Genomic DNA, 27,421 nt, shown 5'->3' on the forward strand with positions numbered 1-27,421 from the left:
GTGAGAAACCAAAATCCCAGGCGAAATGTTCCTTGCTCTCAGACAAACCCAATGATTAAACAAAGATATGCATGGGAAACATTATATTAAGAATTAATGCTGTTAGGCAAGTCATGCGTAGCAGCAAAATCCATAGAGGTAAAACTAAAAGGCAGCCATACATCAAGATCTAGCTAATCTGCTGGCATTTGAATCCCAAGTTTAGCCAATGACTGTACACTGAGCCCATTACCATGAACTCCAGCTACCCCCATTATCTGCATCCTTGCTGCATGACAAGGTTATGCATTTCACTGTGTGGCTTATGCATTTCCTTTACATGGTCTTGGGTTCCTCTGATAGCATGATCTTGCATATTACCACCTGCATCAACACTGCTGCCCTGTCTCCATCTTCCATTTATGAGGCCCACAATCTCAGACAGACAGAGCTGTCAGGAAGGCTCATCTCATAGCTATTATGTTTAGTGGAGGTAAAAAGTATTATCTTTAGGCTGGTTTCACAGTGGGACGTTAAAGTCCCACGTTACAGCAGCCAGTAACGCAGCCTAACTCACATCACTGTAAAATCAATGTGCTGTTCACAGTGCACACGTTGCGTTAGGGTATAACGCTGCACGTTAAATGAAAGTGCAGCATGTTGTACGTTATACCCCTATAGAGCTGCGTAAGATTGTTTGCACATGCTCAGTGACTAGCCACATGGCTAATTAATATTCACTGCACTGTGGTGACTCGTGGTGGGACTCGTAGTGTTGTCTGGATCATGAACTAATCGTTCATTTGATCCGGATCTTTTTTGTGAGTCGAATTATCCGGATCATCACAATGAAAGATTCGGTTCACAGTGGATGTCTGTCTGGAAGAAACAGGAACATACAGAATGTACAATGCAGGGAAAGTCCAGTCCTGCTAGTCATTTCACCCAGTCTGCTTCCTTAGTAAAATGATTCAAATGATTCGGTTCAAAGATCCGGATATTTTCAATGATCCGATTCAAATGATCCGAATCCTTAAAAAGATCCGGACTTACCATCACTATCCTGGAGCTGCTTCTTTGAGAGCCGCATAAAGCGGCTCAATCTGACGTCCAACTTCAACACCACCATACGTTGCGTTAGGGGCACGTTATGCGACCTTAACGTCCCCTAAAACGCAACGTCTTGGTGTGAAAGTAGCCTTAAGCTTGGTTCAGGTGGGTTTCTGCAGGAGGACGTATGTATGCGTCACCGGTGAGTTGGGTGGCGGGAGAGCCGAATGATGGCTCACTCTGCTGCTACTAAAGTCCCCGGTGGTGTTAAATACTATTTCCCCTCCGAGTTGTCGCAAGGGAAACCGCCGGAGCCCCAAATGACCCTTACGCATCACGTGCAGCATTACATTACATTGCTATTTTCGGTGCTGATCTTCATGCACCAAAACAACCTGCTTTGATCAGAAGGTGGCGCATTTCTGCAACTGAGCAAAAAAGTGATTGGCATTGATTCCGTTGTATTTGAGCCCTATATGGGGACATGGAACCACCTGCAACATGCAGCAGCCAACGAAATTGCCAGCAAATCATGGAAAACTCACCGAGATTATTATTAATTGTATTTATATAGCACCAACATATTACGCAGAACCGGACAATAATTAAGGTTACAGGCAATGATAATAGGGGTGACGAGCAACTCAATACAGGTAATAAGCAGCAAGATACACAAAGCCAAATCATACACTGCAGTAGTAGTCCCAATTCAAGTTCATGCTATTCTGTGAGCAGGATGCATGATCAAGTAGGATAAACAAAGAGGGCCCTGCCAAAGGCTTAAAATCTAATGGTAGGGGGTGATGACACAATAGGAGGGAGGCTATTTCGAAAGGATCACAGCAAAGAAAGTTGGGCATTGGCGAGGTGGAGTAGGCCTTGAAGAGGTGGGCTTTGAGGGCTTGTTTGGAGGTGCTGAAGGAGAGGGCAAGCCTGATGGGCAGTGGGAGAAAGTTCCACAGGATGGGGGCAGCTCTAGTAAATACTTCTATTCATCTCAATATGGTTGTCAGTCAATTTCAATGGTAAACAGCAGAAGTCGGTGTGAACCAGCCCTTATTATCCCCCTCCCCCCCAAATCAGCTGTAGATCTGTGCTTCCCTGTAGTGGTTTAATACTTTAGCAGCCAATTTATTTAGAGGTTTGCAAGTGCTCCAGGTCAATTTATTTTAGCACTTTCTTTTTATTTCTTATTTGTTACATTTCCTTGCTACTAATAAGTACTGCTCAAATGTGTATTTATGGCCACTGGTCACTAGGGGGCAGTGTGAGACAATACCGGAGACTTCTGCTTTCAGTTTCTATATTTTCTACTAGCAGAGACACATGAATACATTCAAAGAATTTACAGCACAACAATTTCGGCCAACTGAGGTCAAAAGCAGTGCACTTATCTAAATGAAATAATTCCTTTGAAGCTGCTAATGGGTTAACTAATCATAAAAAAACAAACAAAAAAACTCTTGCCCTATCAATTTCCTGTTTAGCAGTGTGAGGTCTTATAAACCCTCACCACCTACTTCCTGTGAACTACAAGTCCTCCTCTCACAGGGGACATATTTTTTTTTTCTTTGATGTAAATTGACATAGTACATTAAACTGGGGTAATAACTACTAATGCAACAAGATAAATCTCAAAAATATGAAAATGAAAATAATGAAGGAATATGTACACTAGAGCCCACGGCTCTGTCTGTAGTAAACAAGCTACAGCCTATGCTGGCTTTGCTTATATAATCTTTCTCCACTGTGTACATGGCTAATATAACTTCTCTACACTCATAATAAACCCTATTTTGAAGCGCTGATAACATCTGCAGCTGCAGAATCATTCCTACAAAGTCATCTGATATAGGAGATAACATGTTTGTTGAACTAAAAACAAACATCAGCAATAGGGATATTGCATTACTTATCAGAGCCTCATTTCATGTTATTTTAAGCATGCTCTGTTATAAATACACTAACACTTTAAATACTTGTATGTCGCCTTACGCTGAGCCTCATTTTTTATACAGCTTTAGTGCTTTTATAGGCAGTACTATCGCTTTTACACAACACTTTCTATGGCTGTTGCATAACAACCCACACAGCAGTTTACAGGTTTTAAAAGTCAATAAAAGAAAAGGAGTGTACAGGTTATCTCATTAATGAGATCAAAGAGAAGCGTCCTTGTCTATATAGAACTGTTTAAATGAAATTATACTTAGGTCTATAAGCGCAGTGTCTGAAGTCTCTGTTACCGACATAATCTAACATGGCATTAACCACTGCCGCAACATCTGTGTTGCTTTAATCTTTAGTTTAATAATGCAAAATGTAATGGCTTCTCGCTGCTAAGCCTTCAAGCCGAGTTCTCAAATAACGCAAGGGGAAAAGCGAGGGGGACGTCAGGCTTTTGCTTGAGAAATCAGGACTGTTGCAATTATTTCGGTATTTTTAAAGACAGATAAACACATTTGCCCTGCAGATGGTCCCCTGAATTTCACTGCCCAAAAACCAGGAGGCAGCATTAGGAGATGTCTGATGATAGACTGGATGCCTGTGAAGAATACAAAAGGCTTGATCACTGCAGCCTGAAAAGGGACATTCATTCTATTATGTAACTAGAATAGATTATGAAAAACACTATGTGTTAGGAAACATACCTGCAAAAAAATAAACAAATACATGCAAATAAACCCGGCAGCGAATCTCTCTTCAACAATAGTTTTTTGTAGGAGACAGGAATTGTGTTCCTCTTTCTTGTCTGCTCTAGCCTTCACAGCAATGTTTGGGGATTTTTTCACTTTGGTTTTATTATTTCTAAATGTTAGTTCCATTATTTTGATTTTTAAATCCAACCTTTTTACTGCATCCCTAAGAGGGGTTCTCTGGTATCTGTAAAAAAGCTAAAACTGACACTTACCTGGGGCTTCTATCAGCCCCCTGCAGCTGTAATGTCACGCGCCGTCCACCTCTGTTCCCCCTCCGCCGGTGACCTGCTAATTATTCGTCTAACTAGATGAATAGAACTGCGGCCAGGTGCATCATCGGGAGCTTACGGTGCAGGCGCAGTACAAAGTTTTCTTGTACTGGAGATTTGGGCGCAGGGTGAAGCCAAAAAAGGGCTTACAATGCTCCCGCAAAAGTCCCTGTGGCATTAATTACTATTTTCCCTCCAGGCTGACATGTAATTCGGAATTACGCTGTTTTAAAAGGCATTTGGGCTCCATCCTTTGACAGTGCCTAAATTATTGTCTAAGCGGCACTTTAGCCTTAATTCCTATTACGGCTTATGGCCACACCGGCTGTGCCGAAATCTCCAGCGCTGTTTTCCTTTGCTTTTTATTACCCCTGATCCTGCTCTTCCAACACACTCTTCCAACTCTGGGTCACATGATCCCACCATCCAATTGGATAGTCCATGTAGCTACCTTTCACCTGTTTTGGCTTCAGTCAACTCTGTCTTGACCTCTGACCCCCTCCAAAACTTTTTGTATTGCATCCCAAGATCCCACACTCATTGATCCAGCCTTCAGAGGGGCTAACAATCTGTTGTCCCTACCAGTCTAGGGCCAATTTCAGAGTGTCAAAGAAAAGCCAATCAACCCTTTAACAATACATTTTTGATGTTCAAGAGGAAACTGGAGCATGTCAGAAACGCACAAAACATGGGAAAACTGTTGGTGTTATATTGTCACAGCTGGACTATGTACTTAATGCAAGTCAAGCATACATACCACTTAAATGCAGTGCTGCCTAGTAGAGCAAAAGACTTCCTATGTACAAAACTTGCCCATCAAATCTTCAAGTGGAATATATATTATATATATATATATATATATATATATATATATATATATATATATATATATATATATATATATATATATATATATAATATATATATATATATATATATATATATAATAATATAAAATATAATATAATATAAAATATAATATAATATATACACATACACATACACACACACCTCCTCCCTTTCATTACTTAGGGGCAGAGCTTGCAATGTGCTGAGAAGGTTTCCGATAGGCAAAATAATAGGTGTTGCCAATAGACAGACAGCTTTTGGTCTCAGGCTAAGTTCACACTCACACCGGGTTCTCTACATGGACAGATAGAATAGACGTTTTGCTATCTATGTCATATCCATGCACTATCCGGAAAAATTGTACAAGACAGGACATTGCACTGTGTTAACGCAAAGTGCACAGTGGAGATGGTCAAAATGGATGTGTGAACGGATGCTGCGTAGAACATAGGATCTGTTGACATGTCAGTTTGTCTGCTATGGAATCAGGCCTAGTCTGACCATTGCCTCTAAGCAGTGCACACACGCTACATGAAACACAGCTGAGTGGGCTTATAACAACTGCCTTTGACAAGATTCCAGTGTGAGTACAGAAGACCCTGCCCAAACCCTCAGAGCCAGCAATTAGCCTGGGGAATCGCTTCAGCCAAGCGCCGGCTGAGACCATTGCTCTCCTCACTCACCTGGCTCCACCGTGACATCACATTTGTGCCGCTCCTTTTGCCCCTTCCTGTATAGCAACAGAACACGCCGCTAGCCTGCAGATTAGTGAAGCATCTGTACAGCCTCAGCCCTGGAATGTCATCCAAGAGATCGAATCTGGATCCTCCGGGGTGACATTGCCACTGAGCTCTGGTCTGCCACCTTTAAACTGAAAAATAAAATACCATCCAAGTAAGATAACTGATATCTGTATCTAGCACATAAAAAACAATTGCACAAGAGTTCCATTCCCTGTGGAAACTGAGCTAAAATAAATCAATAATTCAAAAAGAAAATAAAGGCACATGATAAGATTCATGGTATTTCAGATTATATGGGCAGATGTTACAGCAGGCCCTGGGAATTCTCGGTTTCTTCAGATGTAAGAAGAAAATGGAACATATCAGAAACGCTTCACAACAGTCAGGCAAACTGGGTACTTTTTGTGGGTAATAAAATGATAACCAAACATTATAATTGCCTGCAAAAAAAGAAGATGTGTTGTAGCTGTGTTAAAGCCATTTACCACAAGTCAAACCACACCAAGATCATATGGCATACATCTCAGTGGCATTTTGTTATCAGAATTAATTAATGTATTAAAACTAGACTGATGTCAGCTAATTAAAGGCTCCCATGTAATCAGCATAATAAAAATAAATCCATGTTATAGTGCTTAAGTGATACCCTTCCTGTATTTTTTCCATGTTAGAATACAGAACACAAGGATCTTAAAAAAGGGAGGCTTTTTAGTGGGAAAAGTTTTACCGGTGCAATTACACCCAGTTTCTGCAGTTCAATGCATTTCTACCTTCTATATGGATATATTTGGATCTATAATCTTCCCCCTCGCTTCCCATGACCAGCAACCGAGACCGGTACAAATCCCTCCACCATGAAGAGTAATGTTGCAACCACTGGAATAAAGGGCAGTCACAAAACAGAGCTGCATAATCTCGTATGACACGGTCTATGAACTGCTGACCATTATTGTACTTGTCTAATTGTTTTATTGCTTGACTTTGTTGAGCAACGGCAGAGCCTAGTGTGAACGCATTTTGCCAAAAAAAAAATAAATCTGATAACGCAGATTTCCTAGCAGGACAGTCACACCTGTCAGGAGAGACAGCTTTTCTCCATTAGTCACGTGACTTAAGAATCTGTTAACAAAATATGGAGTTGCAAGGAGAGAGGGAGTTGCTCCACCTCTATATGCCCAGCACATCCGCTCAGCAGAGGTCCACCCGGCCCAACGTGTAAAAAAAAAAAATCCTTAATCATTTCCATACCTTAGCCAATGTGTTTATGAAAGCTAAGTGTACCTTACATAACACTGACCTACCTGGATTAAGAAGCCATAGCTCGCTGCTCTTTTATAAAGATGCTGAGGAGGGTATGGGAAGTGCTATATGTGTTATTATACACTAAGCATGGAGGAAATGAATAGGAATGTCATTCTGCTGGGCTGCAGTGCTGGCCACAGAATAAAAGTGAACCTGAACTCAGAACGTCCTCTCTGCTCTAAAAGATACACAACAGCATATAACCTTTAAACAAAAAATCATTTCTTTGTTACAGCTGATACAAATCCTAAAATAAATCTGTACGGTTTCTACTTCCTGATTTATGGAAGCAGACATATTGTTAAAGAGACTCTGAAGTCTCAAAAAAAGTATTATTGTTTAACAAATATGTTTAATATCTTAGCCCTAACTAAACTGCCGCATTCCCGACGCTGTACACTATCTATATCCCCCCAAACTCCCCGGGGGACAATCCGGGCAGCGCTTCTGTGAGAGGCAGAGCTATGAGCCGCAGCTCTGCCTCTCAGCCCGGATCACCGCCTCTCCCCCACTCCTCTCAGTCTTCCTTCACAGAGAGGGGCGGGGGAGAGGCGGAGATCCGCCGCTGACAGACGCGTGTGAGGCAGGGCTGCAGCTCATAGCTCTGCCTCACACGGAATCGCTTAGGGCAGCAAAATCCACGACCAAGAAAAGTCGTGGATTTTGCAGGGGAAAGGGAGGGAGGAGTTAGGGGGAATTTAGATAGTTTACAGCGGCGGGAAAGCGGCGGCTTAGTTAGGGCTAATATGTTAAACACATTTGTTAAATAAAAAGATGGTTTTTTTTAGACTTCAGTGTCTCTTTAACAGCCTGTGCTTTCAAATTGGCTTATATGCCATCTCTGCTGTGGCAGTCATGTGACACAGGGGAGTGATCAAATTACAGCTTGAGACACAAATGAGGGGCAATTAGACAGGCTAAACTTTCTAAATACATATAGGGTGCATTTCTCTATGTTTTCCTTCTATCCTGTGCATGAGTTCAGGTCCATTTTAAACCTCAGCAGAGGGAGGATAAGATTGGGGGTCAGATGATCTGTGCTCACAAGGAAAAACTGGCTGGAGCCTCCTTCCAGCTCCTCCATGACCTTCTCCCCCGGGTGATGATGGGATACAGTGAGAAGTTTTCACTTGTATTTAACAAATAATGTCATTGGTTGTTTTTCAACATCATTTCAACAGGAAAAAGGAACTACAGAACCCAGCCAGCCATGTACTTTCAATACACTTATTTAAAAAATACTGACATACAGTGCACTTAACTGTGAGCACTGTTAATTACTGCAAATGTATTCTCATACGCATAAATAAAAGGATAACGTGTGGTTTTCATCCACAAGCTTGTTCAAATTCTTTCTACCATTTTGCTGACGATAAGTCTGTCTGTGTTTACATCTGCAACAAAAGACCCAGCAAATACTTTATGAGACAGCACTTCTGTCCTCAAGTGATGGGGACTAGTCAGTCTAAACTATGCAAGGGTGACACAGTTGGGGACAGCAGTGTGTACCGTGTAAAATCCTTTGTCCCAGATTCCATGTCAGACACTTGCACATTTAAGCCTCTCAAGTCCAGGTTTGAACGGCTTCCCACCCTTTGTAGCAAATGAGAATCCTCTAATGGGGAGCTGAATGGGAACAGTAGGAGTACTGAGACCTCAATCACACGCCTCAGTTAATACGCTTCTTGCACAATTCACCAATACATTCCAGAGCCTTGTGCAGGTCATGCCTGTGACCCAATACATCCTGTACATCTCAGCCAGCTCTCTGCAGAGCTTGTGTAACTACATGACATTGTGTATTTGTCTAATGACATAAATCATTATAGAGAATGTGTGTGTATGGATTGCCAACCCAGATATATGCCATTCTCAAGATTACAGGGCGTTTGAAAAAATAACAGAAAATTGAATGTTCATGTCAGCAAAGATGACAGAGGGTTTTTTTTTTTTTAAAAATAAATACATTACACTTGTGTATTGTTGAGATTGAGATCTAAAGTAAAGTTATGGATAAAAAGCAACTATCACAAAAAATTGTAAAATGTAGAATACAACTGTATAAAATGCACTATAAAATTACTTTTTTCCCTATGTTGCTGTCACTAACATTCATGACTACAGTAAAGATTGGACTGTGACTCCGTCTGATGGACAGCTGGCAGGGCCAGTTCTAGACTTTTTGCTTTCTGATGCAAGTCTATGAGAATATGCCCCCCCCCCCCCCCACACACACACACACGTATAGAGTAGCCAGCTATAGTTGCCCCAGTATAGGTAGGAAGCTAGTATAGTTGCCCCAGTATAGGTAGGAAGCTAGTATAGTTGCCCCCAGTATAGGTAGGAAGCTAGTATAGTTGCCCCCAGTATAGGTAGTCTAGTTGCCCCAGTATAGGCAGGTAGCTAGCACAGTTGTCCCAGTATAGGTAGTATAGTTGCCCCAGTATAGGTAACTAGTATAGTTGTCCCAGTAGAGGTAATATAGTTGCCTCAGTATAGCTAGTATAATTGCCCCAGTATAGGTAGTATAGTTGCCCCAGTATAGGTAGCTAGTATAGTTGCCCCAGTATAGGTAGTATAGTTGCCCCAGTATAGATAGCTAGTATAGTTACACCCAGGCAGGTAGACAGCCTGCATCCTCCCTCCCTCCCTCCCCGGCTGCCACTATATTGATTACGTGATCACGGGTAACGCGATCTGAGGTCTTGTAGCAGGCAGGCGAGCCGAGGGGGACCCAGCTCATTTGTAAACACAGGATGTTAACAATATGTCTGCTTCCATGAATGCAGGAAGAAGACACTCTGTAGATTTATTGCAGCATTTGTATCAGCTGTGATAAAGAAATGTTTTCTTTTAAAGATTATTATGCTGTTGCTCATCTTTTAGAGCAGAGATGAAGTTCTGAGTTCAGGTCCACTTTAAGAAAGAGTACACTTAATGCTTACCGGAGAGTCAACTTGTCAGGATCTAAGATCAAGGCATCAAGACCCAGATTGTCAGGATCCATTTCCAATCCTGAAAGAGGATAAAAATGTGCACATGAGACACCATATCTAATGAAAGATTTCTACTCAGAGATACACTAAAAGCGAAACAGAGCAGATAATCACAGAATGTGTAAAGCATCTAAGACTTCTGTATTTGGACAATAAGAATAAAATGATATTAAATTAAGGTCCTCATCAGACATGTATACTGTACATTCAGAACAGAGGTAACTCCTACAGTTATGTATTCAGTAGCGTAGTAATAGGGGGTGCAGAGGTTGCGACCGCACCGGGGCTTTTGGGCTAGAGGGCCCTCAAGAGGTCCTCCCTCAACCACAGTTTTAGCTCTGTATTGGCCCTGTGCAGGTAACAATCACTTCTATAGATGCTTTGAATAAAAGTAATCATTAATAAACTGTGCCCCATCCCCTCCTTGCAACTCTGACACTGTGGTTGTCTTGGCAGGTTTTGGTGCACCGTATCAATCGTTATGTATAAAGTGCTTGGGGGCCCCAATGTAAACATTGCATCGGGGGCCCATAGCTCCTTAGCTATGCCATTTACAGTATTTTCTTATTTTTTAGCGGATTTTAGTCAGCACATTTTCATGCACTTGAGACTGAGCATACAGACTTTTGTTTTTTTCTGAAGATTAGAAACGGTAACACCAGATTAAAATTTTACACCAAGATTTCTTTCCAGATGAACTGTTCCATTCTCCTCACTTAAACCATGTGGGATCAGGGGTAAGTGGCTTACAATTTAGCAGGCTTCAGGCAAGCTGTCGCATAGCGGAGAGCTGCTCTGTCACTATACAGTGCCCAACTATAGGCCAGGATACACTGCTGTCCAACATGCTGCCCCAGTGAGAATCCATACCATTTACCCTGCACTAGGCATCAGGTAAACAAGTGAATATTATTTATAAAAACTGAGTCAAAATAAACGTGCAAAATAAATCAAAATCTTAGTAAAGTCATGAATTAAAGCAAACCTGAACTAAAAATTAATAATTCAAAATAAACATACACATCATACTTACCTCCCATGTAGTCTACTCGATCTCTTTCTCCTCTCCTGTGTCCTGGTTGTCCACTGTGATCAATGGAATTCTCCATCTTCCATTTTAAAAATAGCCATTACCTCATAACAGTTTTTGGGTCAGCACACTGTTAAAGGGGAACTGAAGAGAGAGGTGTATAGAGGCTGTCATGTTTATTTCCTTTTAAGCAATACCAGTTGCCTTGCAGCCCTGCAGATCCTCTGCCTCTAATACTATTAGCCATAGCCCCTGAACAAGCAAACAGCAGATCAGGTGTTTCAGTGGTTCAGACTTTAAAGTCAGATCTGACAAGACTAGCTGCATGCTTGTTTCTGGTTTTATTCAGATACTACTGCAGAGAAATAGACCAGCAGGGCTGCCAGGCAACTGGTATTGATTAAAAGGAAATAAACATGACAGCCTCCATATACCTCTCTCTTCAGTTCCCCTTTAAACTGTAATATCGCCCACTTGAGCCATAGGGAAACATGGACATTACCTTGCTCATCAGTTGCCCTTTCAGCTATAACTGACAGAAAATGAAATATAACTGACAGCAACTGATATAGTTCAGTTCTGACAAAATCATGTCAGAACTGGAAGGGATCGTTGTTAGAAGAAACCAGTGAGCTTCTGAGAGGAACTGACCACGAGGTTAAGTATGTAATTTTGATTTTCAGGTACACCATGCGTTTATTTTAAATTATTTTACTCGGTTCAAGTTCACCTGGGGCTTCCTCCAGCACCCTCTGGCCTGACCACTCCCACGGCGTCTTCTTCTTACTGCCTGTTCACCCGCTGCTGGCCCTGGAAATGCATGTGCAGTCTGGCCAGGCACGCTCCCCTGTCTCACTCCCATCTCCGGTAGCATTCTGCGCCTGTGCAGTAGTAATGCGCAGGAGCAGAGCACTTCCGGCGATGTGCAGTAGTACTGCGCAGGAGCAGAGCACTTCTGGCGATGTGTAGTAGTGCTTCGCAGGAGCAGAGCACTTCCGGCGATGTGAAGTAGTACTGCGCAGGAGCAGAGCACTTCCGGCGATGTGAAGTAGTACTGTGCAGGAGCAGAGCACTTCCGGCGATGTGAAGTAGTACTGTGCAGGAGCAGAGCACTTCCGGCGATGTGCAGTAGTACTGTGCAGGAGCAGAGCACTTCCGGCGATGTGAAGTAGTGCTGCGCAGGAGCAGAGCACATCCAGCGATGTGAAGTAGTACTGAGCAGGAGCAGAGCACTTCTGGCGCTGTGCAGTAGTACTGCACAGGAGCAGAGCACTTCCGGCGATGTGAAGTAGTACTGCGCAGGAGCAGAACAATTCCGGCAATGTGAAGTAGTACTGCGCAGGAGCAGAGCACTTCCAGCGATGTGTAGTACTGCGCAGGAGCAGAGCACTTCCGGCGATGTGCAGTAATACTGAGCCGGAGCAGAGCATTTCCGGCGATGTGAAGTAGTACTACACAGGAGCAGAGCGCCATCCGGCGATGTGAAGTAATACTGCGCAGGAGCAGAGCACTTCCGGCGATGTGAAGTAGTACTGTGCAGGAGCAGAGCACTTCCGGCGATGTGAAGTAGTACTGCACAGGAGCAGAGCACTTCCGGCGATGTGCAGTAGTACTGTGCAGGAGCAGAGCACTTCCGGCGATGTGAAGTAGTGCTGCGCAGGAGCAGAGCACTTCCGGCGATGTGAAGTAGTGCTGCGCAGGAGCAGAGCACTTCCGGCGATGTGAAGTAGTGCTGCGCAGGAGCAGAGCACTTCCGGCGATGTGAAGTAGTACTGCGCAGGAGCAGAGCACTTCCGGCAATGTGAAGTAGTACTGCGCAGGAGCAGAGCACTTCCGGCGATGTGCAGTAGTACTGCGCAGGAGCAGAGCACTTCCGGCGATGTGAAGTAGTACTGCGCAGGAGCAGAGCATTTCCGGTGATGTGCAGTAGTACTGCGCAGGAGCAGAGCACTTCCCGTGATGTGAAGTAGTACTGCGCAGGAGCAGAGCACTTCCGGCAACGTGAACATTGCGGGAGCACGCGGACGGCCAGGCAGTGCATGCACAGTTGGCCTAGGACTGGAGGACTTCCTGGGGCCAATTGCAGGGGAACGGGAAGATAGAAGAGGATGTTGTGGTAGCGATCAGGCCGGAGGGGGCTGGAGGAAGCCCCAGGTATGTATATTTTATTCCTGTGGCCCCGTCAAATTGAATGGAGAATTTGATAGAATCGATGTCTGATCTATCGATTTTATAGAATATAAAATATATAGAAGTGTATAGGCCCCTTAAAGAGAATCTGTATTGTTAAAATCGCACAAAAGTAAACATACCAGTGCGTTAGGGGACATCTCCTATTACCCTCTGTCACAATTTGGCCGCTCCCCGCCGCATTAAAAGTGGTTAAAAACAGTTTTAAAAAGTTTGTTTATAAACAAACAAAATGGCCACCAAAACAGGAAGTAGGTTGATGTACAGTATGTCCACACATAGAAAATACATCCATACACAAGCAGGCTGTATACAGCCTTCCTTTTGTATCTCAAGAGATCATTGTGTGTTTCTTTCCCCCTTCTGCTCTCATGCACTGAAGTTTCAGGCTGCTCTTTTCTTCTTGCAAACAGCTTTGCCCTTGTCTGTAATCCTCAGTATGTGAAAGCCCAGCCAGCTCAGAGGACGATTTATCCAGCTTGTAAAAGATAAGAGAGAAGAGAGAATCTGCCATAATCTAAATAACACACAGGCAGTGTGCAGAGAGGGGCCTGGAGAGGGAAGATTCATCACAGAACCACAACACTGAAGAACTTGGCAGCCTTCCAGACACAGGCCGACAAGTCTGACAGTCTGACAGGGGAAAGATACATTGATTTATTACAGAGACTGTTATAGTAGAAAGTGCTGCAGTAAGCCACAACACATTAGAATAGCTTTTGGAACTTGTAGGATGATAAAAAAACTGGATGCAATTTTTGTTATGGAGTCTCTTTAAAGAGACACTGAAGCGAAAAAAAAATTATGATATAACAAATTGGGGTGTAGTACGGATAATTATTAGAACATTAGTAGCAAAAAAAAATATTCTCATTTTTATTTTCAGTTATACAGCTTTAGGAGCATCATTCTCTAATATTTGCAGTTTACACACTACTCAGCACTCTAAATGTTTTTTTTACAGAACAGGCAGTAAACTTTTGACCTGTCCTGAACTCTTCTCTGCAAAAGAAAAAACAATACAGTTAAGATACAGCCTTCAGAACACAGAGCTGTCTGCGACTTTGAAAGTCGTGGAGCTCAATGGCAATTTGCATAGATAACAACTGGAGTTTCTTAACTCTTCCTGTACTGGAAACAAATATTAGACTTATGTCTCTGCTCCTAATGCTTTATTTCTTAGCTGTACTACACATACAAATCAATAGATCATAATTTTTTTCCCGCTTCAGTCTCTCTTTAACACCTTGGGTTCCTTTTAAAGAGAACCCGAGGTGGGTTTGTGACATCAATATTAGGACACAGAGGCACATTCTGCATACAATGCCCAGCCTCTGTTTCCTTACAGTGTGCCCCCAGTCTCCCCCATGCTCCACTGTCCCCCATTATAAAAAAAAAGCAGATCCGTAATAAAGAAAACTGCCCCTGGGGGGTACTTACCTTGGGAAGCCTTGGAAGCCTCTGGATCCTAATGAGGTTTCCCTGTCCTATTCACCCTCCAGCGTTGTCAGCTGCGGAAGATCAGACATCTAAATATTTACCTTCCCTGGTCCAGCGCAGGCAAAGTAGCAGCTTTCCGATGGGCTCCTGCGGAAATAGTCAAGCCCAATCTGGTCCACTCTACTGCGTAGGTGATTCGCGGCTGGACAGTGTACGGATTAAGGGCTCTACTGCTGATGCAGGAGACCAGGGTTCGAATTTCGGCTCGTCCTGCTAAGTAAGCAAGCACCTATTCGGAAAGGCGAGCTTGGGCAAGATTTCCTAACACTGCTATTGCCTATAGAGTGCATCCTAGTGGCTGCAGCTATGGCACTTTGAATCTTTTGAAAAGAAAAGCACAATATAAATGTTCTGCGTCTGTCAGTGGCTGCCTCTCAGCCGCTTACACAGTTCCTTTGGCATTATTTGAATTAGGAACTGAAAATCTGGGATAATTTAGCTAAATCAATAATCAAGCAGTATTATTATTATTAGTAGTAGTAGTATGGGACTCCTTTATTTAAACTGAAATGGGTTATACTACATTAGTGACCTATTAAGTGTTCAAACATGCTTCCCCAACCCTCATGTACAAGATCAAAGTCCTATTCATCTGAAAAACAATGCCTTCCCTTCTGACTCATAGTTTACATTTCATTCATAAATTAGTAATGGCACAAACAATCCTAGAGGAGGCCAAACAGCTCGCTGGCAAACCAGCCCAGCTGCCATATCCCCAGCAGTGCTTTGTATACAAACATAACGTGCTGCAGTGACGTAACACCTCCCTCTCTCTCTCTCTCCAGCCAGACCAGTCACACCAGCATTGCATGGCCATGAGCAAAACTGCAACACTTCCTTCCTAGGATGGATAGATAGTTCGATCACAAGCTTCCATAGACACACATGCCCTCTTCCATCCACCTCATCCATACGCATTATACTGTCACTGGCTGCACTGCACCATGACACTGCTAACAATGGAGCAGCAGGACAATAATGGAGCTGCGCAGGCTTGCAGCATGACAATAGCACACAGCGCCTATCACTACATATTAACTATAAATATTACCAGCGTCCGCTCCGCCCCCGGCACTTCCAGCACTTCTCACTGATAACTTTCCCCAGTCACTACAGTCTGCCTCTCCTCACACTCCCTTCCGCGGGCGTGGCTACGGCTGTGGTGTTTTCGTCACGTGACTGTAGTTCAGCCTCTGGAAAAGAATCGCTGATGCCAATTGGTTGGAATTGCCTCGCTGCCCCTGGTTACGGCGTAAAAGCGTGCCTGACCGCAAGCGACTCCCCGGCCATGTTGGTGGATGGCAAGAAGGGCAACTCACATGTCTGTGAAAAATTGCTGCTGTATTTTTTTTTCCTTTCAATTTTTTTTTTTTTTTGCACAAAGACATGTGAACTCTGCTGCTCTCATCAAAATGCTGTTTCAGCAAGTCTCAAAGCAACAAAATGCTGTTTCCAGAGTCTAAGTCTATTTATTTATTTATTTGTTGTATTTATAAAGCGCCAACATATTACGCAGCGTTGGACATTAATTTAGGTTACAGACAATATTTAGAGGTGACATACAGCAATATTGGCCATTGGCCCCGAAAAATAGATTGAAACAGGATATTATCCGCCTGATCACGCCTTATAATAACAACTGGAGCGAATTGCGTAATATCATACAGAAACATTGGGAGATCATCAAGAGTGACCATGATTTATGTCCTTTTCTAACAGATCGACCCAGCATCACTGCAAAACGAGCACCTACATTGAGAACCATGTTATCTAAAAGCCACTACCAAAAGCCTGGGAGACCACTGAGTGTTAAGGGAAGTTTCCCGTGTGGCAACTGCTCAGTCTGCAGTTTTATGATTACAACAAAGGAAGTGGTAAGTTCTGCAAACAAGAAAAAATACACTATCTTTGATTTTATCAATTGCAAAACTCCATCAGTCATATATTTGTTGCAGTGTCCGTGCTCTAAGCAGTACATTGGACAAACGAAAAACCCACTCAAACTACGTCTACAAAAACATATTTCCACAATCAAACTAGCTAAAAGAGACTATGAAGATGGGAAACGGTTAACACCAGTAGCTTTACATGCCCTCCTCAGCCATAATTCTTCCCTTAAAGGTTGGAGATTTATGGGCCTCCAACAAATCAAACAAGGCATCAGGGGAGGTGACTCTGTCACCAGGTTACTCAGATGTGAATTAAGGTGGATACATGATATGGGCACCCTTAGCCCACATGGACTCAATGAGGAGTTTTCTTTTGGCTGTTTTTTACCCCAGTAGAGTTTTTCTCAAAAATCTTCTACTTATCTCGTGTCGGTCGATCTACAGATCAATCAAGCTGCCGCTGTGATTATATACTACATTTTTCTCTCCCAAGGCTCCCTTGTAGATTGTCATACAGGGCTTTATATATACATGTACTATGTGTACTATTATTCTGTACATATATATATTTTTTCTTTAGATTATTGATATTCTTCTGGACTTCATGGTTTCATCTGTACATTTTGTATACATATCTTTTTTGCTCTTTGGACGACTCCCAGCATCTGATTGGGTAAGTAGCTTTGTACACATAAGTTTATTGCACATTGCACTTTAGTGTGTGGCACACTTTTGGTCACGCTTAGTATACCAGTCCTTTCACTGTAGCACTAACCCAGGGGTGAACTGAGTGAGTACAGTTTCACCCGTGGGGTATATGTCAAGTGTTATTATCACTTTAGCACCATCCCAGGGATGAACTGAGTAGGTACAGTTTACCCGTGGGTTATATGTTATGTGTCATTATCATGGTTGATGGCAGTCACTTTTTTAGTCACTTCACGTACTTGGGTGTCACTTTGTTGTTGTCACTTCATGATATTCAACTTGACATTAACATATATAATTTTATATCTTACAGTCATATATTCACTCATGAACACTAATCGTTCACCTTGCAAGACTCCCGGAATATGGATATAACGGGATGCCCAAAGAAGATTATCTCCCAGCACTTTATTATGCATTTTTGCACTGTCATTAATTAGTTTTTCACCCATTGCACTTTACTGCATTGATGTGCAGTTCTAATCACCACATTTTTATATAAACATGTAATATGTATAAGCATAACTCATTTTTAGTCCACATTGATGTTTCTGGTATTTTATAATATGGCCACTAGATGGAGTTTTCCTCTTTATCAATTATTTATTCATACATTCATTCGTTTAATATATATTTTTTATATAGTATTTATGTACTCTCTATATAGTATCAAGTTTACTAGGCTTATTACCTTTTTACCTTTTTTCCAGTGTTGCAACATGTTTATATGTTTATTATTGTATATATGCAAACTATTGCTTCTATTATCGTAAACATCGAGTCTCCCATTGACCTCATACGCAGGCGCACTGCTCGCTCTGTGTGAGACGAGCGGTGTCACTGCGTACATGCGTGGCCACGCATGCTCTATTCGACATTGACCTTTCCCCCGGAGACTATACACAGACTATATCAATGCGCACTAGTTACGCTATTGGCACCTCTTGAGAAAGCGGCGTTGCCGCGATACGCTTGGAGGGGCGCACCCGGGGGACAACTCTGACTGATACTAGCACCAGCAGGTAATTGTTTTACATCTCTTTTACGGCACCGCAGCATCTAACAGCGTTTTTGTGGCAGTTCCACTCCAGGCTAGATTTAAGCACTGTGATTTATTTTTACAGAGGTCTGTTTGTGCCCACTAATTGGTTTGCTGTTCGATCAACTACTATCAATATTGTTCTGTTCCTGTGTGTACACATTCTTTATACACTGGAATATAGGTGTCATCCTGTTGTATTTGTTACTTCTGTCTGGTGCATTACGTATACGCTGTGCATTGTTTATGCTATCGTTGACTACGTTATTTGATTACTGTATCAGTGTCCCCCAGTGGGTGCCACCCAATTTTAATTGGTTTTATATTTTTTGTCTCAGTGTGTTTAATAAAGATTATGTTAAGCTTTATCTTTGCTTAATGGTTTTTGATTCTATGCCCACACAGATGATCTTTTCTTTTTCTTTTTCTTTTTTTGCGAAGAAATCATAGTTACATAGTTAGTTTTGTTGAAAAAAGACATTTGTCCATCAAGTCCAACCCAAAAAAAATAAAACAAAACACCATCCTGAACCTGCACATATCCCAGTTGATCCAGGGGAAGGCAAAAATAAACCTTACAAGGCCTGAGCCAATTAGCCTTAAAAGGGAAAAATTCCTTCCCGACTCCAGATGGCAGTCAGATAAATCCCTGGATCAACTCTCCCGGGAATTATCTAAAAATTATAGCAGTGAATGCCCTTTAATGCAAGGAAAGCATCCAAGCCCTCTTTAAATGCAGATATAGAATTTGCCATAACTACTTCCTATAGTAAGATAATCCAGATTTTAACCACTCTCACTGTGAATATCCCCTTTCTAAATTGATGGCAAAAACTTTTTCCTCCACACACAAATCATGTCCCATTGTACTTCGTACAACCCTAGGGACAAAAAGCTCATCTGCCAAGCTTTTGTACTGCCCTCTGATGTATTTTTACATGTTAACCTCCTTGGCGGTAATCCCGAGCTGAGCTCGGGGTATGCCGCCGGAGGTCGCCGCTCAGGCCCTGCTGGGCCGATTTCAATTTTGTAAAAAGCAGCACACGCAGCCGGCACTTTGCCAGCCGCGTGTGCTGCCCGATCGCCGCCGCTCCGCGGCGATCCGCCGCGTGCAGCGGCGAAAGAGGGTCCCCCCAGCCGCCCGAGCCCAGCGCAGCCGGAACAAACAGTTCCGGCCGGCGCTAGGGGCTGGATCGGGCGGCTCTGACGTCAGGACGTCGACTGACGTCCATGACGTCACTCCGCTCGTCGCCATGGCGACGAGGAAAGCGAAACAAGATAGGCCGCTCATTGCGGCCTATCTTGTTACTTTCGATTGCCGGAGGCGATCGAAAGTACGCTTCCGGAGCGCCCTCTAGTGGGCTTTCATGCAGCCAACTTTCAGTTGGCTGCATGAAATACTTTTTTTTTTAATTTAAAAAAAACCCTCCCGCAGCCTCCCTGGCGATTTTAATAGAACGCCAGGGAGGTTAATCAGGTCACCTCTCAGTCACTTTTTTCCAAGCTAAATAAGCCCAGTTTGTCCAACCTTTTTTTGGTAAGTGAGATCTTCCATCCCTCTGATTAATTTAGTTGCCCGTGTATGTACCTGTTCCAGGTCAATGTCCTTTCTATAGTGTGGTAAAATATGGTAAATCAGATTACCGTAATTTTCAGGAAGTAGCGTCATGTCATTACGCGTGCGACCGGCACTAGGGGAAAGGAGCGAGCGAGAGGAGAAGCAGCTGATCACTGCAGTCTCCCAGGATTAGGTAAGTGATCCCCGTTGCTGCCCCCGCTAATAACTTACACAGGGGCAGTGCAGGGGGACATGGGAAGGATACAAAGGAGGACAGGAGGTGGACACAAGAGGGACAGGAGGTGGACACCAGGAAGGACAGGAGAACACCAAGGGTGGCAGGAGTAGGACACAAAGGGGGACAGTAGGAGGACACAATAATTGGGGTAGAACATCTACAAGACACACCAGGTTTAGTATATTTTCCCCCCTGTTTTTGCCCTCTAAACCTAGGTGCGTCGTGAAGTATGAAAAATATGTTACATCTATTTTTTTTACCTTATCCCAAATAGAGAGTGTATCATTAAAGGGGCTTTAAACAAGAACTGTAACAACACATAGTAATAATGCAGTAAATTATTCAGGATATCCATTTTTATAGTAATTGTCTTGGTTTCAGCATCACTTATACCTATATATTGCTGTATATTGGTATGTAGCTTTGCCCTCCCAGACCAGTGATATTTAGCCTAGGCTGATAAGCTATGCTGGATTCTTCCTCCAGAGCATTCTGGGAGACCAGGTATATTTTGTACTGGCTTTGGGACTCTCAGTAACCAAACATTCTGCAGAAATCACCTGGCAGGACTACAGAATTATAGAATGTAAATCTGGGTAAGTAATTATTTAAAAAAGTACAATCACGGACTAAATCATTTATAAATGAATACTGTATTAAAAAAAATGTATAAAAAAAGGAATTTTATGTTCCTTTTTAATATGTTAGTTAATTGTGTAATGCTTAAAGGGATACTGTAGGAGGGTCGGGGGAAAATGAGTTGAACTTACCCGGGGCTTCTAACAGTCCCCCGCAGACATCCTGTGCCCACGCAGCCACTCACCGATGCTCCGGCCCCGCCTCTGTTTCACTTCTAGAATTGCAGACTTTAAAGTCTGAAAACCAGTGTGCCTGCATTGCTGTGTCCTTGTTCCCGCTGATGTCACCAGGAGCGTACTGCGCAGACACAGACCATACTGGGCCTGCGTAGTATGCTCCTGGTGCCTTCGGCAGGAGTGAGGACACGGCAACGCAGGCGCAGTGGTTTTCAGACTTTAAAGTCTGAAATTCCAGAAGTGAACGGGAGGCGGGGCCGGAGCATTGGGGAGTGGCTGCGCGGGCACAGGATTTCTGCGGGGGACCGTTAGAAACCTCTCAAGCCCGCTGTCTGGGTGTCACCCTAGACTCCCCAATCTCCTTCACCCCCCCACATCCAACACCTCACAAAGTCGTGCAACTTCCACCTCCGTAACATCTGCAAGATCCACCCTTTCCTGACCCTTGCCACCACCAAACTCCTCATCCATGCCCTCATAATTTCCCATCTTGACTACTGCAACGCCCTTCTGTCTGGACTCCCTATGACCCGAATTGCTCCGCTGCAGTCCGTCATAAATGCGGCAGCCAGAATTATCCACTCCTCCCATCGCTCTACAACGGTAGCTCCCCTTTGTGTATCCCTCCACTGGCTTCCTATCCAATCCAGAATTAGATTCAAGATACTGTGTCTGACCTACAAATCTGTCCACCCTACATTTCCGATCTTACTCAGAGGTACACACCTAGCCGCTCACTCCACTCCTCCTATGAACTTCGCTTGACCGCCCCCCCCCCCCCCCGCATCACCCAGTCCCATGCACGTCTCCAGTACTTCTCAAGAGCTGCTCCAATACTATGGAGCTCCCTACCTCCCCCATTACGGTTTCCCCCTCCTTCAACATCTTCAAGAAGGCCCTCAAAACTCGCCTTTTTACTCTGGCCTGCCTCTGGTCCCCTACCTTTTGTGTCTCCACCTCTCCCTCTAGATTGTAAGCCTTCGGGCAGGGTCCTCCTTCTTATGTCTCCTACCTCTTCACGCACCTCCATTACCGTACACCCATCCTATGGATCTGAGTGAACTATACTTGCTTAATCTTCAGGCTGCCATCCAGTGACTTTGAGAAGAATTTTTTTTTATTGTATTTATAAAGCACCAACATATAACAGTGCTGTATATTAGTTAGAGGAAACATCCAAGAAGAAAAAAAAAAGATCCACTTACCTGGGGCTTCCTCCAGCCCGTGGCAGCCGTCCTGTGCCCTCGCTGCAGCTCCGGAGGATCCCGGTGTTCTCCGCTGCAGAACCCGACCTCGCCAGGTCGGGTTCCGGGCTGGTGTCTTCTGCGCTCCACCGCGCGGGTCACGTGGTCTGGCCGACGTTATCAGGATGGTACTGTGCAGGCGCAGAACTACTGCCATCCTGATTATGTCAGCGAGACCACGTGACCCACGTGGTGGAGCGCAGAAGACGCCAACCCTCGCCAGGTCGGGTTATGCAGCGGAGAAGACCGGGAGCCTCCGGAGCTGCAGCAAGGGCACAGGACGTTGGCACTATAAATACAATAAATAAATAAGAACAACTTCTTAACCACTTGAGGACCTAGGGCTTTCTACCCCTTAAGGACCGGCCACTTTTTTTCCATTCAGACCACTGCAGCTTTCACGGTTTATTGCTTGCTCATACAACCTACCACCTAAATAAATTTTGGCTCCTTTTCTTGTCACTAATAAAGCTTTCTTTTGGTGCTATTTAATTGCTCCTGCGATTTTTACTTTTTATTATATTCAGTAAAAAAGACATGAATTTTGGCAAAAAAATGATTTTTTTAACTTTCTGTGCTGACAGTTTTCAAATAAAGTAAAATTTCTGTATACATGCAGCGCGAAAAATGTGGACAAACATGTTTTTGATAAAAAAAAACCCATTCAGTGTATATTTATTGGTTTGGGTAAAAGTTATAGCGTTTACAAACTATGGTGCAAAAAGTGAATTTTCCCATTTTCAAGCATCTCTGACTTTTCTGACCCTCTGTCATGTTTCATGAGGGGCTAGAATTCCAGGATAGTATAAATACCCCCCAAATGACCCCATTTTGGAAAGAAGACATCCCAAAGTATTCACTGAGAGGCATAGTGAGTTCATAGAAGATATTATTTTTTGTCACAAGTAAGCGGAAAATGACACTTTGTGAAAAAAAAAAAAAAAAAAGTTTCCATTTCTTCTAACTTGCGAAAAAAAAAAAATGAAATCTGCCACGGACTCACCATGCCCCTCTCTGAATACCTTGAAGGGTCTACTTTCCAAAATGGGGTCATTTGTGGGGTGTGTTTACTGTCCTGACATTTTGGGGGGTGCTAAATTGTAAGCACCCCTGTAAAGCCTAAAGGTGCTCATTGGACTTTGGACCCCTTAGCGCAGTTAGGCTGCAAAAAAGTGCCACACATGTGGTATTGCCGTACTCAGGAGAAGTAGTATAATGTGTTTTGGGGTGTATTTTTACACATACCCATGCTGGGTGGGAGAAATATCTCTGTAAATGACAATTTGTTAATTTTTTTTACACACAATTGTCCATTTACAGAGATCTTTCTCCCACTCAGCATGGGTATGTGTAAAAATACACCACAAAACACATTATACTACTTCTCCTGAGTACGGCGATACCACATGTGTGGCACTTTTTTGCACCCTAACTGCGCTAAAGGGCCCAAAGTCCAATGAGTACCTTTAGAATTTCACAGGTCATTTTGAGAAATTTCGTTTCAAGACTACTCCTCACGGTTTAGGGCCCCTAAAATGCCAGGGCAGTATAGGAACCCCACAAATGACCCCATTTTAGAAAGAAGACACCCCAAGGTATTCCGTTAGGAGTATGGTGAGTTCATAGAAGATTTTATTTTTTGTCAAAAGTTAGCGGAAAATGACACTTTGTGAAAAAACACAATTAAAATCAATTTCCGCTAACTTTTGACAAAATTAAGTTAATTCCGATTCCGGTAGTCAAATCGGAATTCCTATACCTCTCAAACGGAATTCCGCGGAAATTTTATAATTCCGACGGAATTTTCCGGAATAACGAATAACAAATCTCTCTCTCTCTCTCTCTCTCTCTCTCTCTCTCTCCCCCCCCCCCCCCCCCACACACACTACATGTTAAAGCTGCCGGTAGCATAAACCATACTTCCATTATGATCAATTCGATAGAAAAAGTAGCATGATTAAGGATTTGTACTTTTTGAAAAGCATGCTTATATACCATAGCTGGGATTTGAACCCAGGACCTAGTGTGTAGTAGGTATCTGTCTTACCCTCTAGACCAGGGGTCCACAAACATTTTGGGTTGAGGGCCGGGTCAACATACTTCAGACCGCTGGTGGGCCGGAGTAAACATAAAATGATGTAGAAGTCTTTGCGGACCAGACAGTGAAGCATACCCAGGTGACAATCTGCAAGCCAATTGTAGTGTGGGTCATGGTCTAGAGGGTAAGACAGATACCTACTACACACTAGGTTCTGGGTTCAAATCCCAGCTATGGTATATAAATAAGCATGCTTTTCAAAAAGTACAAATCCTTAATCATGCTACTTTTTCTATCGAATTGATCATAATGGAAGTATGGTTTATGCTACCGGCAGCTTTAGCATGTAGTGTGGGTCATGGTCTAGAGGGTAAGACAGATACCTACTACACACTAGGTTCAAATCCCAGCTATGGTATATAAGCTGTTTTGAAAATCTGCAATTCCCTACTGCATGAGATGGATGGATGGATGGATGGATGGATGAGGAGGAGGAGGAGGAGAGAGGGAGGGAGAGAGAGATTTTAAAATTTTTCAGACGGAATTCCGTGTAAATCGGAATTCCGCGGAACTGACCCGGTATACCGTCGGAATGGAACGGTAACGGAATTTCTATATGTCGGAATGCGGAATTGTGCCGGAAACGGAAATCGGCTATTCCGACCATGCCTGGTAGAGAATAGATGGAAACACTGCGCTTGGGTGGTGATCTGATGTCGGATCTGCGGGCGATCTATTGGTGTGGGTGGGTGATCAGTTTGCCCGCAAGGGGCAGGTTAGGGGCTGATTGATGGGTGGCAGTGACAGCGGGTGATTGATGGGTGGCAGTGACAGGGGGTGATTGATGGGTGGCAGTGACAGGGGGTGATTGATGGGTGATTGATAGGTGATTGACAGGTAATCAGTGGGTTATTACAGGGGAGAACAGATGTAAATATTGCACTGGCGAATTGATAAGGGGGGGTCTGAGGGCAATCTGAGCGTGTAGGCGGGCGATTGGGTGCCCGCAAGGGGCAGATTAGGGTCTGATCTGATGGGTAACAGTGACAGGTGGTGATAGGGGGTGATTGATGGGTAATTAGTGGGTGTTTAGAGGAGAGAATAGATGTAAACGCTGCGCTTGGGTGGTGATCTGATGTCGGATCTGCGGGCGATCTATTGGTGTGGGTGGGTGATCAGATTGCCCGCAAGGGGCAGGTTAGGGGCTGATTGTTGGGTGGCAGTGACAGGGGGTGATTGATGGGTGATAGGTGATTGGCAGGTGATTGACAGGTGATCAGTGGGTTATTACAGGGAAGGACAGATGTAATTAATGCACTGGCGAATTGATAAGGGGGGGGGGGGGTCTGAGGGCAATCTGAGCGTGTGGGCGGGTGATTGGGTGCCCGCAAGGGGCAGATTAGGGTCTGATCTGATAGGTAACAGTGACAGGTGGTGATAGGGGGTGATTGATGGGTGATTGATGGGTAATTAGTGGGTGTTTAGAGAAGATAACAGATGTAAACAATACATTTGGGAGGTAATCTGACGGCGGGTTTGCGGGCGATCTAATGGTGTGGGTGGGTGATCAGATTGCCCGCAAGGGGCAGGTTAGGGGCTGATTGATGGGTGGCAGTGACAGGGGGTGATTGATGGGTGATAGGTGATTGGCAGGTGATTGACAGGTGATCAGTGGGTTATTACAGGGAAGAACAGATGTAATTAATGCACTGGTGAATTGATAAGGGGGGGTCAGAGGGCAATCTGAGCGTGTGGGCGGGTGATTGGGTGCCCGCAAGGGGCAGATTAGGGTCTGATCTGATAGGTAACAGTGACAGGTGGTGATAGGGGGTGATTGATGGGTGATTGATGGGTAATTAGTGGGTGTTTAGAGGAGAGAATAGATGTAAACAATGGATTTGGGAGGTGATCTGATGTCGGATCTGCGGGCGATCTATTGGTGTGGGGGGGTGATCAGATTGCCCGCACGGGGCAGGTTAGGGGCTGGCTGATGGGTGGCAGTGACAGGGGGTGATTGACGGGTGATTGATGGGTGATTGACAGGTGATTGACAGGTGATTGACAGGTGATTGACAGGTGATCAAGGGGATAGATGCATACAGTAAACAGGGGGGGTGGTCTGGGGGGGGGGGGTCTGGGGAGAATCTGAGGGGTGGGGGGTGATCAGGAGGGGGCAGGGAGCAGGGTGGGGGATAAAAAAAAAATAGCGTTGACAGATAGTGACAGGGAGTGATTGATGGGTGATTAGGGGGGTGATTGGGTGCAAACAGGGGTCTGGGGGGTGGGCAGGGGGGGGGTCTGATGGGTGCTGTGGGCGATCTGGGGCAGGGGGGGGAGAAATCAGTGTGCTTTGGTGCAGACTAGGGTGGCTGCAGCCTGCCCTGGTGGTCCCTCGGACACTGGGACCACCAGGGCAGGAGGCAGCCTGTATAATACACTTTGTAAACATTACAAAGTGTATTATACACTTTGTATGCGGCGATCGCGGGGTTAACATCCCGCCGGCGCTTCCGTATAGCCGGCGGGATGTTGCGGCGGGTGAGCGGCGCCAGGCGGAGGCGGAGGATCGCGTCACTGATGACGCGTTCGCTCCGCCCATGCCCCTACAAGGACCGCCGCCAATTGTCAATACGGCGGTCCTTGCGGGGTGCACTTCCCGGCCGCCAATTGTCAATACGGCGGTCGGGAAGTGGTTAAAGTTTGCAGCATTGATGAAACTTGATATAATTAAACATTCACCAATGCTTTTTATTAGCGTTTGGTATATTTTATAATATAAGATACATTTCTAAGGTTGCTTTATATCAAATGTAGTAAAAATGGGGTGGTCAAAAAAATTAGCCTCATGTGAATGTTTGCTTTTAAAAACACACCTGCAGTGATTAACAAATCAACATTGAAACCCCACCTCAATTGGCCTACTATCGACACCTGCAGCCCATTGGCTTCCTAACCACATTCAATCAGCATAAAAAGATTCCAAGGAAAAGGGCACCTGAACCCATTACTGTTACAATGCCAAAGATTTAGGAAATCAGTCTAGAGCTCGGAAAGAAGATAGTAGAGGTTCAGGATAAGGGGGAAGGCTAAAGGCTACACTGCCATTTTCAAAAGAGTTTTCTCCTAGGAGATAGTTTTTCATATTCAATTTAAATCAACTTTTTAGCACATTGCAATGGAAAAAGTACTAAAAAGTAGGTGAAAAAGTACTGTCAAAATTATTTTGAGTATTGCTTTGCTTGCTGGTGGTGTAAAAGGCATTTTATTTACAAGTTGTGAAAATATCAC

General features: G+C 44.0%; 1 protein-coding gene and 1 long non-coding RNA gene across 2 annotated transcripts in view; one reads left to right on the plus strand and one right to left on the minus strand.

Moving 5' to 3' along the window:
- The window catches only part of INPP5K (inositol polyphosphate-5-phosphatase K), a 62,657-nt gene extending 46,895 nt beyond the window's left edge, over positions 1-15,762 (minus strand). Inside the window, exons 1-2 of the mRNA XM_068270289.1 lie at positions 15,656-15,762; positions 9,834-9,903 (exon numbers count right to left, since the gene is read on the minus strand). Coding sequence (XP_068126390.1) covers positions 9,834-9,895 — 62 coding nt within the window. The 5' untranslated portion in view covers positions 9,896-9,903; positions 15,656-15,762. The remainder of the gene's footprint in view (positions 1-9,833; positions 9,904-15,655) is intronic.
- A 91-nt stretch (positions 15,763-15,853) lies between these two features.
- On the plus strand, positions 15,854-17,160 carry LOC137544897 (uncharacterized). Its single transcript, XR_011025935.1, has 3 exons — positions 15,854-15,925; positions 16,324-16,478; positions 17,074-17,160. It is a non-coding gene; the product is annotated as an uncharacterized lncRNA (long non-coding RNA).
- Positions 17,161-27,421: the final 10,261 nt, after the last annotated feature.

The sequence above is a fragment of the Hyperolius riggenbachi genome, chromosome 2 (assembly GCF_040937935.1).
Source record: "Hyperolius riggenbachi isolate aHypRig1 chromosome 2, aHypRig1.pri, whole genome shotgun sequence".
NCBI lineage: Eukaryota > Metazoa > Chordata > Amphibia > Anura > Hyperoliidae > Hyperolius > Hyperolius riggenbachi.